Source organism: Macaca thibetana, chromosome 1, assembly GCF_024542745.1.
Source record: "Macaca thibetana thibetana isolate TM-01 chromosome 1, ASM2454274v1, whole genome shotgun sequence".
Lineage (NCBI taxonomy): Eukaryota > Metazoa > Chordata > Mammalia > Primates > Cercopithecidae > Macaca > Macaca thibetana.
Genome location: NC_065578.1, coordinates 32069121 through 32081224, shown reverse-complemented (window position 1 = coordinate 32081224; position 12104 = coordinate 32069121). Strand labels below are relative to the sequence as shown.

At 49.1% G+C, this 12104-nt stretch overlaps 1 protein-coding gene across 1 annotated transcript in view; it reads right to left on the bottom strand.

Moving 5' to 3' along the window:
• AZIN2 (antizyme inhibitor 2) overlaps positions 1-12104 on the bottom strand; it is a 220298-nt gene that overhangs the window by 32095 nt on the left and 176099 nt on the right. Inside the window, exons 2-5 of the mRNA XM_050794977.1 lie at positions 9450-9649; positions 9236-9356; positions 8370-8546; positions 6584-6757 (exon numbers count right to left, since the gene is read on the bottom strand). Of these exons, the coding sequence (XP_050650934.1) occupies positions 6584-6757; positions 8370-8546; positions 9236-9356; positions 9450-9643 (666 nt within the window). The 5' untranslated portion in view covers positions 9644-9649. The remainder of the gene's footprint in view (positions 1-6583; positions 6758-8369; positions 8547-9235; positions 9357-9449; positions 9650-12104) is intronic.

Genomic DNA, 12104 nt, shown 5'->3' with positions numbered 1-12104 from the left:
GAAGGACATCATGTTAAGTGAAATAAGCCAGGCACAGAAAGACAAACATGCATGACCTCACTTATATGTGGAATCTAAAAATGTCAAACTCAGAGAAGCAGCCTAGAATGGTAGTTGGGGTCGATGGCTGGGGTCAATGGCGAAGGGGCAGTGGGAAGAAGTTGGTCAAAGGATACAAAGTTTTAGTCAGGAAAATTAAGCTCAAGAGATCTAATGTGCATCGTGGTGACTATAGTTAATAACAACATATGGTACACTTGGAAATTGCTAAGAGAATAGACCTTAGGGGTTCTCCCCACCAAAAAAAGGTAAGTATGTGAGTGAATGCCTAATTAGCTTGTTAACCATTCCACAACACGTACATATATCAAAACATCATGTTGTACACCATAAATATGTACCATTTTTATTTTTTATTTGTCAACTTAATAAATAATAAATATGTTGCTGGTGTATTAGGAAGTCCACCAGACCAAGGGTCTTTTGGACAGAGATCACCCCACTCCAAAGGCCTACTCTGTGCACAGCCCTGTGCTGAGTGTGCAGGGTGTGCTGGCTCAGCCCTGCTCCTCTTGGGGGCTCCTCCTCATCCCCTTTGCAGAACATGGGTGCACCTGATTGCTGCATTAATGATACGAACAAATGATGATGATGACGATGATGAAGATCATGATGATGATGACAGCAACTGTGTTCATTCAGCACCTGCCACAAGCAGGCCCTGAATTAGATGTTTTACATCGGGTGTTAGCATACTTTTTCTATAAAGAACCAGAGTAAATATTTTAGGCTTCGCGAGCCACACAGTCTCTGTCACAACTTCTCAACTGCCTTTGTAGCACCAGAACAGCCACAGCCAAAGCATAATTGAATGAATGTGGCTGTGAGCCAATAAAACTTCATAAAATCAGGTGGGGGGCTGGATTTGGCCCTCTGTCCATAGTTTGCCAACCCCTACTTTGGATTCACCCTTTTATTCTGTCCTTGGAAAGAACCCATTCAGATGGGTATTAGCTCCAATCTACAGAGAAGGAAACTGATGCTCAGAAAGGCTATGCAGCAAATAGGTGGCAGAATGAATTTTCGAATTCAAGTCTGACTCTCCACGAATAAACAAGAGAAGAGAGAGCCAGTTTTGAAACATGGTGAGAGGCATAAGAGTCATTTTTAGCCATTCTCATTTTGTAATAAGAGTCTAATTTTAATTTAGCAACTTTTCAGCACTAGATATTTATAAGCACTATTTCATTTAATCCCAACGACTATGCTATGAAATATTTACTGGCTACATTTTATGGAGGACGAAATTGAGTTCAGCGAGGTCCACCTGTCTGTGGTGACACAATCAATCAGTAACAGAGTGGCACACAAAGGTCAAGCTCCAGAGCTGGGCTTGGTGCCACCACAGCTTGCTTCCCAGGGGCAGATGTGGCCCACCCCGAATCTGAGTGGATGTGGACCTGCGTTTTTGTTCCCTGCCTCACCACATGATGTGAGAGGAAGAAGCAGTGTTAGCACTTTGGGGACCTGTGATTGAGCTTTGATTATAATTCTTTAAATTTTTAAAAATATATATATGTTTTAAATAGAGACAGGGTCTCACTACGTCGCCCAGGCTGGGCAACTCCTGGGCTCAAGCAGTCCTCCTGCCTTGGCCTCCCAAAGTGCTGGGATTACAGGTGTGAGCCACGGCACTCAGCCTAATTATAAATATTTAAATAAGTGTTGTCATTCACTGTAGGCATATCCTGTGCCAGTCACTGCATTAAGTATTTTATATACATTCTCATTTAACCTTACTAATAATCTTATAAGGTAGGGAACAGAGGTTCAGGGAGGTTAAGTGATTTGTCCAAAGTCACACAGCTTTTAAGTGGCACAGATGGGATTCTAACTGTCAGCCCTTAGCACACCAGCTCTTAACCTCACTGCTAGAACGGGAAATGCAACCTCAATGCTGCACTGACGGGTATCTTCTGAGCATCTGTTGAGTTGCCAGGCTCTGTGATAGGTGTTAATAAAACAAGTGGTGACTAAAGCACAGAGGCTTTCTGAGACCATGGAGCTTTCAGGCTGGTGGGGAAGACAGGCATGGCAGTCCCAAATGAGCACCAAATAATGATGGAATTACAAGTGGTTAAGAGCTGGGAAGAAAAAGTACGTGCTGCAAGAGACCTGGGTGTGAGGGGCAAAGGACAACCTCAGGCTCAGATATTTAAACTGAGCCCTGCAGGAGGCCTCAGCCAAGCCAAGAGGGAAGGAAAGAATCTAAGAATGTTTCCAATAGAGGAAGTGGCCTGTGCAGAGGTTCTGAGGCAAGCGGTGCCGAGCACTTCAGCCTGATCAAGGAACAGAGAATGCTGGAGTGGCTCGAGCAGAGCAAGTTAGCACAGTGAGGACAATGAGGTCAGAGGGAGGGGGGCAGAGCTGCCAAGGAAACATGTTTTACCCTGTATATGATGGGAAAGAGTCTAAAGGGTTAGGAAGGGAAATGACATGTCAGATTTGCATTTTAAATACAACGTCTACAATGCCTATCTGGCTACCTGAGGGAGGGCCCAAGGGGATTCTGGAGGAATAGACTGTGATGGTCAGTGGCTATCACCATCGCCCTGGGGGAGATGACAGAGCCAGCTCCAGAAAAGCAGGCAGATGTGTTCTGGAGGCAGGGCTGGCAAGCTGGGTGACAGATTGCACGTGGTGGTGAGGAGGAGGACGTCAGAGGGAACTCCCACACCCAGCAGACTGAGGGGGCCCTTCAGGAGGGGGAAGGGGGACATCAGGAGCGCATTTGAACACGCCAGGTTCCAGGCATCTCCTCGTATCAAGTCAACTGGATATATAGGTCTGAGCTGGAGATTAAAATGTGGGAAGCAGTGGCATATTGATGGTATTTAAAGCCATGGGAGGAGATAACCCTTCTTCTTCTGAGAAGAAGGAGGGTTTACAAGACAGGGAGGTCTAAGAATTCAGAAGAATGCTACCATTTAGAGAGTGGCAGAAGACGAGGAGAGATGGTGCCCAGGACCTGCAGAGGTGAGGATGGAGAACGTTTCCAGGGGATGAAGAACAATATGCAGATTAGAAAGCTATTCCTGTAAATGCAAATCTTGTCTCACAGCTTGTATCTGGATGGGAAGGAGCTGTCTCAGCTGTAAGAAGTGCCTGATGAGGTGGGGTCGAAGCCGTGTTCTCTTTCATCTTATACACGTCTGAAGCCTTTAAAAGTAGGACCATATGTTACTGTTGAGTCTTTTTTTTTTTTAAAGAACACCTTGCTGGCCAGGTGCGGTGGCTCACACCTGTAGTCCCAGCACTTTGGGAGGCCGAGGCAGGTGGATCATGAGGTCAGGAGTTCAAGACCAGCCTGGCCAACATGGTAAAACCCCGTCTCTACTAAAGAAACAAAAAAGTAGCTGGGCGTGGTGGCGGGCACCTGTAATCCCAGCTGCTCGGGAGGCTGAGGCAGGAGAATTGCTTGAACCTGGGAGGCAGAGGTTGCAGTGAGCAAAGATCATGCCACTGCACTCCAGCCTGAGAGACAGAGCAAGACTCCATCTCAAAAAAAAAAAAAAATACTACATATCCACCAAAACCATGCTGGTGATTATCTATGGAGACATAAAGCTGATGTCCTAGTTTATTTTGGGGTGAATGAATCAATGTGTTATTTGATATGTATTATTAGTTGACAATCCATGTTTAAAGTAAAGTGCTCACTGGATCCTGCGGATCACTGGGGATGTTGGTAAGAGAAAATTCTTTGGAGTAGTGAAAGTGGAGGCTGAGAAGCAATGGCTTAAGGAAGGAGTGCTGAAGGAAAGAAAAAATGGGGGCGGACAGGTGACTGCAGACAACTCGGTCGAGTTTGGTCACCAAAAGAGAGCAACGGATTGGGCTGGAAGAGGATGTGGTGTCCAGCAAAGCCTTTTTAAGATGGGAAGATACTGAGGGAGACAGAAAGAGAGGGCAAGGGATGGGGGCAGGGAAGATGACACAGTGGTCCTCGGGCAGGTGGCATAGGTAGACCAGAGTCCCTGAGCAAGCCGTGGCCCCGGCACCTGTCCAATGAATGCCTGTCTGCACATCCAGCCCTAGCTCATGCCAGGCCCTTGGTCAGTGTCCACTAAGGCACAACGCTGTTAAGCATGGCCACCTGCTATGGCCGACCAGAAGAGGGCAGCCTTGGCCTTCCAAGAAAAGCTGTTAAGTCCAGGAGCCACCTCTCCAGAAGTGCACCAAAAGGTCTGCGTGATCCCATCGCAGGGAGGGGGCTTAGGTCTCTCCTTGCCCCTGCAGTTGGCTGAGGGCATCTATCGCTGGCTGAATCCCAGCTCAACTATCCTCTCCTTAGCGACCTTGGAAAAGACAGAGTCCAAGGCAACTCAGCAGGACTCAAGCTGCCACCACCCTGGTACGGAACCTCCATCTCTCATTTCCTTATACGTTAAATGTGTCCTCACCAGGCTACGGTCAGAATCCCCATTAAAAAAATAATAATTACCTCACAGGGCTGTTGCGAGAGTAAAATGAGATCATGTACAGAAAACAGTTGGCAAAGTGCCTGACACAACAGACGCACTCAGCAAAGGGCAGATGCTTCTCCAGTCCCTGTTGTCATCAAGGTCTCCCTGAGCCTTAACACTCCACTCTGCCCTTTCTTCTAGAGAACTGAGCCCCTCCCCCTGGGGTTCCTGAAGCAGAAAACTAGGCAGTGGGGTTTGGTCCTGTTGTTCACCCTAGACCTCAGGGACTGAAAGGATCCTGCTCCTTCTCATCCCACGTGGAGGCCCAGGGCACTGTAGGAAGAAATGGGAAGCGTGGATGTCCTGGCTCTGCTACCCACAGACGGCTGGCCCCACAGTTTCCTCAACTGTAGAACAGCCGTCTCTCCCGCTGTGTGCCTCACAGAGCTTCATGGAAGACATGCACAAAATGAGGTGTGCAGAGCTTGAACTAAACCAAAGACAAGGGGAAGCACCTCATCTACCATGAAAGGCGTTAACATTCGGTCCCTGATACAGGTTAACCTGCTCGTTCTAACCATCCCAGCCAAATGCACACCTCTCCCCAACCTGGAGTCGCTCCAGCCCTGTCATCCTGCCCAGGACTCCAGGAGTCCTTTCTAGAACTCTTCTCACAACATCCAGCCATATTAGGCAACCATTACTAACCACCAAGAAAATGGTGCTAAGGACACTATCACAAACCAGTGCCCACTGGACTTGCTCCCACCTCAGGGCCTCTGCGCTTGCTGTTCCTGCTGCCTGAAATGCCCTTTTCCTGGTTATCCACCTGGCTTGATCCGTTGGCTCTTTTGGGTCTGTATTCAAGTCTCAGTGAACCCTTCCCTGGTCAAACTATCTAAAAGTACAATCCTCTCTCCCAATATTCCTTACTTCCCTTTCCTGCTTTCTCTCTACAGCGTTTTCCATCTAAAATACTACATATTTTCATTATTTAATCTGGTTTTTTTTGTAAACAAGCTCCATGAAGGAAGGGCTTTTGTTGTTTTATTTTGCTCACTGCCAAATCCCCACCTAGAATAGCACTTGGCCTCAGAGGAAATGCCCAATTAATATTTGCTGAATTAATAAATGAGATACTTTCAAAGCTCTACTTAGTTGAAACTTTATAGCTTAAAGGCTCTTATCTAGCAAGGACAGAATGGAAATAAACTAAGCATTCAACTCAAGGACAGCAGTCTATCAATTCTGTATTGCTAGCCCTGCCTAGCACAGTGACTACCACATTATAGGAGTTCAGTGGATACTGAACGACAGTAGATAAGCAAAGTTAATCTAAAGTGGCCATGCGTGGTGGCTCACGCCTGTAAACCCAGCACTTTGGGAGGCTGAGGCGGGTGGATCACCTGAGGTCAGGAGTTTGAGATCAGCCTGGCCAACATGCTGAAAGCCAGTCTCTACTGAAAATACCAAAAAATTAGCCGTGTGTGGTGGTGCATGCCTGTAATCCCAGCTACTTGGGAGGCTGAGGGCAGGAGAATTGCTTGAACTCGGGAGGTGAAGGTTGCAGTGAGCCAAGATGGCACCACTGCACTCCAGCCTGGGTGACAGCAAGACTCCGTCTCAAAAAATGAAAAAAATAAACCTAAAGAGAGCAGGAGGGAATGAAGACAACGGCAGAAATCAAATTAGAAAGACAGAATTGGTGGCAACAACAAAACTACAAGGACTAGTTAAGAAAATGCACCATCACACATTATTATGATTATAAAAGGAAAAAGAAAAGAAACCAACAATATGGAGATATGTTGGTTTTGTTTTAATTAGAAGAACATCATGTATAGCTCTGTGCCAAACAAATTTGCAAATCTCCATTAAAAAGATGAGCTTTCTACCAGGGATGCAGAAGATTCCAATCTGGAACTTCAAGGCTGACAAATTCCATGCTCGTTTCTCCCTCCCTCATCCCTTGAGACCCCTCCTGAGTGGGTGGTCTTCCCAGAGGGCAAGGACCAACTGCAGGTACCTCTTGCTCCCCAGAGCCCACCTGCACTAGCCTGGCCATGTGTGTGTTGAGTGGGCATGGAGGGTCAGTGCACTGTGGGGGCGGGGCTCACCTTGTTGGCACAGCTGAAGCCCAGCCCCAGCTGGGCCAGAACCTTCAGCACACCTGGGCTGCTGTTGCACTTGACAGCGTAAAAGGGCCGGACTCGTGGCAGGCACTTCAGAAAGCAAAAGTGCTTCCTCACTATGGCACCCAGGTCAGCCACGAAGAAGGCAGCGACCTCGTCCTGAATGACAAGAAGTGGATGAATATGAGACCCCATCCAGCTCCCAACCTGTGCATGCCATCCATGATCCTTCCAAGTACCTGACCCAGGTTCAGTTCTGGCCACAGAGCTACCCTGCTGTAAAGTGTTCTGGGCCTCCCCAAGCCTACACGACAGAAGGCAAACTCCTCAGTCTGGCATTCGAGGCTCTGTGATCTAGCCCCAACCCCTCCCCTCAATGCGGCTAAAACTCCAGCTGTAGGTTGGATCATTTTCCCACGTTCAAACCTTTGTTCCCACCATGACCTCTGCAGAATACCATTCCCACTCCTGTGTCTGGCAAAATCCTTAAAGTTTCACTCAAATGCCACCTTCCCCAAACCAATAAGGCAACTCTGCTTTTAGATGCTCTCACAGCATTTGCACGTGCTTCCAAGGTATCAGAACTGCATATGCATCCATCCATTCTAGAAAAGGGTAAATTCCCTAAAGGCAGAAGCTGTGACCTACAGCTCATTGCCTTCCAAACACAGGTGTTCGATGAAGCCTTAAGCTCATCCCACTGACACTGCAGCCGATGCCTATGGACAACTGTTCATTGCAGATGTGCTAAAGGCCAAACATGTATGAGGCTGTGGGTGAGACCACATTACTTAAATGTGGAAGGGACCCTTCCAGAGTTTCTTCCCTGAGACTCAGTTTCCCTTTCATGCAACACTTTTTTACTCATGCCCAGTTGGTGCCAAACATTATGCTAAGAGACAGAGATGACCAAACAGTACTGTTGCTCTGAAGGAGCTTGGGTCTGGAAGAAAAGGAACCCCTTAAGTACTTACGAGTCCACTCAGTAGATGTTAGATGGCAGTTTCTACAAGGTGCAGTGCGGGGGCATGGAGAAAGAAAATACAAAATCTGCCTGGGGCGATCAGGAAAAGGCAACACTGATGAGAAGCAAGGAATGACTAGAAAGGGCTAAAGAGGGGAAAGGCCGAGAGAAGGATGCTACAGGCAGAAGGAATAGCCTGGGCAAAGGCATGGTAATAGGGCACACGGCATCATTGGGAAACGCAAAATTAGTCATTCAGCTTGAAGGAGCATAATATATACTGTGGGGAAAACTGGGAGTGGGGAAAACTGGGAATGGGGCTATGGAGGCAGGGAAGCTCTGACTTGATCCTGTAGGCAGTGGGGAAATGCCAAATTCTGATATTGAACAGGACTATGATACATTTGGAGGGGGTGGCATGAGACAGGGAGGAGATCAGGGGGCCTTTGGAGAGAGGAAGACTAAGCTAGAAAATGAGGTTCCACATAAGCACATTGGAGGGTTATTTAAGGAGGCAGAATTCACAGGGCTTGGTAATGCCTAGATGTGGGCAGTGAGGGAGAAGGGGCAGCAGGACAGGAATCGCCGGTTTCTGACCTTGGAGGACTGGGTAGAAAGGCAACATAGGAGGGGAGGTTTGGGGGCAAGGACCAAGAATTGGGGATAAATTGAGCCCCTCTCTTGCAAATAGCAAGGATTGCGTACCAAATAAGTGAAAGGATAAGATGAGGGCCCTAGGGACCCTTCCTGAGAAGGCAGCTGATCTGTACAGGGGACGGGGACCCACCCCCATTCCCAGCCCCTCACCGTGGTGGCCTCTGAGGCCCCCAGAGTGAGTTCCTTCAGCAGGTCTCGGGTACTGAAGCCCTCCTCCACCATCACAAAGTCCGATTCACTCAGGTAGCCAGCCATGCCTTGCAGGAGGAGCTGACGGGCTGGATGGAGCCGCTGCTGCAGCCGCCGCCTTAGAAAGTATGCAACACACTGCGGGGCGGGGGGAGATGAAGGGAACGGCTGGGGGGCCAGCTCCGCTGCCCCACTCACCTCCCCAGGCCAAGGAACCCAATCCCGTCACAACCCGCCCCCAGCACAAGCCCGGGGTTCATTAGGCAAGGGTGGAGAAAATAAAGAATCCCGGATTTCAAACGGAGACAAGGCACTGTATGTCCATATGTCACTGCCTCTCCGAGTCAGTTGCCCCACCAGTAAAATGGATGAATTGTTTTGGAGAGCCTTCTCAGTTCTGAAATTCTGGATTTCAGGAAACAGTGAAAGAGAGATGGAACAGAAAATCTGAGAAACTTGGGTGGGGAAGTTTCCAGGGCGCCCCCAGTCTTGACCACGCCCACCCAGAGGGTAGCCGGTGGCCACGCCAAGGAGTCTCAGCCTGAGAGTAAGAGCTTAAGTTCGAGTCCGCTCTCTACTGCTTGACCTCGGGTACCCTCTGACCCTCTTCGGAGCCTCACTTTCCCCAACTGTAAATGGGGGCTGGACTGATTCTGACATGCTAGAATTCTAGGCGTGCCTGGGGGCGCCACGTGGTGGGTGGGGGCCGCAAGCTCCTGGGACTGAACGGAAGGCCAAGGTTTTTTCTGTCCGAGTGACTCCTACCGCGTGCAGTGACTCCTACCGAGTGCAGGGCCGAGGTCCCCCCATCCCCCAGGGCCCCTTACCAAGCTCCGTCCTCCTTCGCGGGGGCCAGAGCCAGGCGCGCTGCTAGGGGGGGTCGCCGGTGACCTCGGAACTTGTGCAACACCCCGAGGAGGAGTGGCAGTTGCGGAGCCGAGGCCCCTGCTGACAGGAGGCAGAAGGGGCCGGGGGGCAGGTCAGCACCAGAGCGGAGGGCGTCCGCTCCCCGAGGCTCCCCAGGCCACTTTCCGCACTCGCCTTAAAACGCATTTACACGGCTTCGGCCCATAAGTCTCCCCAGCGAGTGAATCGGCTCCTCGGCGCCTCCGCTCTCTCGCTCCCCCGGGATCGGGTCCCGCGGCCTGCGCCCTGCCCGCCCAGCAGCCACCGACCCCCACGCCCAGCTTTCCGCCCGCAGCGCGCTTATATAACCCCAGCCAGGCCCCGCCCATGGCGCCGAGGCCCTGCCTCCGCTTGGCCGTAGCCCTGGCAACCGGGTGCCGCCATCCCATTGGTCGATTCCGACATAAAGCACTCAGCTCTGCCCGCCCGTGCCGCAGTCTTCTCCCTCGGAGACCTGGCGGTGACTAACCCACGCTGGGAAATCGGAACTACAGGGCGCAGCCACACGGGTGGGACACTTACACCCTGCATCTTAGGTCTTAAAGAGTGAGCGGGACCGGGAAGCCTTTTCTGCGTCTGCCTCAACTTACTTCGTGGTACCGCTCTTGTCTGCCGCAGGAACTGCTCACTCATCTCTCGAAACCCGGTTCAAATGACATGTCCTTGTATTACTTTTGTAATAAAATTCTTTTTATTTAATTGTCTCTTCCAGGCATCTTCCCGACTCCAACTCAAAAGGCATCTAAAATGTCTTCAGAGAACCTTTTTGTGACTTTCCCAGTTCAAGGCAATCCCTCCCTTTATCACATCCTCTGAACCCGGCAAACTCTTACTCGCCTCTCAAGAGAAATGTGTCTCCTTCTTCAAGAAGCTTTCCCGGACTTCCTCAACTCAAAGCATTTATTTTATACCGGCAAGTTGCTGCTCACCCATCAAAGTCCTGTATAATGTCACCTCTGTTGAACCTTCCATGACCTGCTTGGCCCCAAGGAACACAGCACTTAGTCTGTCTGGACCCCTCACTCATTTAGTTCTTGTTACCCATAGTGTGAGATTCGTGTTGCTATTTTACACTTCTTGGTTGGTTACACTTTGCACCTAGTTTGTGATTTCCCAAGGGCAAGGACTGAATACCCTACTCAAGTGCCTGGAGCATGGCATAGACAAGAGTGCTGAAGAAGATTCAATAGCTGTGTTATTCAAAAGCTGACTCAAAAGTTCATCTGGAAAAGTAAGCATACAAGAAGAGTCAAGACATTCTTGGAAAATAAAAAAAAAGGGCTTCCTTTATCATATCAAAAATTTTTAAATAATGCTGTAGTCCTTTTTTTTTTTTTTTTTTTTTTTTTTTTTTTTTTTTTTTTTTTTTTGAGATGGAGTTTCACTCTTTTTGCCCAGGCTGGAGTGCAATGGTGCGATCTCAGCTCACTGCAAACTCTGCCTCCTGGGTTCGACCGATTCTCCTGCCTCAGCCTCCCAAGTAACTGGGATTATAGGCGCATGCCACCAAACCCAGCTAATTTTGTATTTTTAATAGAGATGGGGTTTCACCATGTTGGCCAGGGTGGTCTTGAACTCCTGACCTCCAGTAATCTACCCGTCTCGGCCTCCCAAAGTGCTGGGATTATAGGCGTGAGCCACCGCGCCTGGCCAAAACTACAGTCTTTAAAACAGTATGGTGCTGGAGCAGGAAGAGACAGTGGTAAAACAACAGAGTCTACAGCAGTCCTGTATACATTGGAGATTGGTACACAATGAAGGCAGCATTTCAAATCAATGAAGCCAAAGGGGTTTTGGTCTACCGTGTCTTCATGTCCCCTGCTAGGCTATGGGCTTTTTTTTTTTTTTTTTCTCTTTTGAGACAAGGTTTGGCTGTGTCACCCAGGCTGGAGTGCAGTTACATGACCTCAGCTCACTGAAACCTCCACCTCTCAGGCTCAAGTGATCCTCCAACCTCAGCCTCCCAAGTAGCTGGGACTACAGGTGCATGCCACCATGCCATGCTGATTTTTGTATTTTTTGTAGAGACAGGGTTTCGCCATGTTGCCCAGGTTGGTTTCAAACTCCTGAGCTCTAGCAATCTGCCTGCCTCAGCCTCCCAAAGTGCTGGGATTACAGGCGTGAGCCACTGTGCCCAGTGACTTTCTTTTTAATCAGTGGCACTTCTTGTCCTGCCTTAGTGTCTCCCTAGGACACTCTGCACAACCTAGTTAGAACATGCTCAGTACACCGATGGTGCAGGGCAGGGACCAGAGGCAGGGAGAGCCATTTTCTGCTGCCTACCCAGCTGGGACATATAATGGCTGAGTGTCCTTGGCTGAGTCACCCTAATTGGATCTGGGTCACTTCTGCCTGGCTTGATTTCCCCCTGTGAACTGAGAGGTTTCAGACTGATTTCTCTGGGCCCTTCTGCCTGGAACCTTCTTGTTTTCTATGCATAGGAGCAGCATTTCAGGAGGCAGCTTTATAGGACAGTCATTTGTAGCCCCTTTCTTTGAGATTAGTAGTCATTTGCAACACAGTATGAGCACAAGTATCTACCAATCAGGAAGGGTAGATTAGGATGGCCATGGCAGAAACCTTTAAAGATTAGACTGAGAGGAGAGGAGCACCTGAATAACTTTGGCTCTACTTTTAGTTTAATCATTCTTTGAGCTGGCTGCATTTGGATGTCATGGTCTGGGTCTGCCCTACCGGCTTTTTTCATCACCTAGTAGGCACATAATAGGTACATTCAATATGTTTACTGAATGAATCAATAGAGGTAAGAAGAAACGAACCAGAATCCAG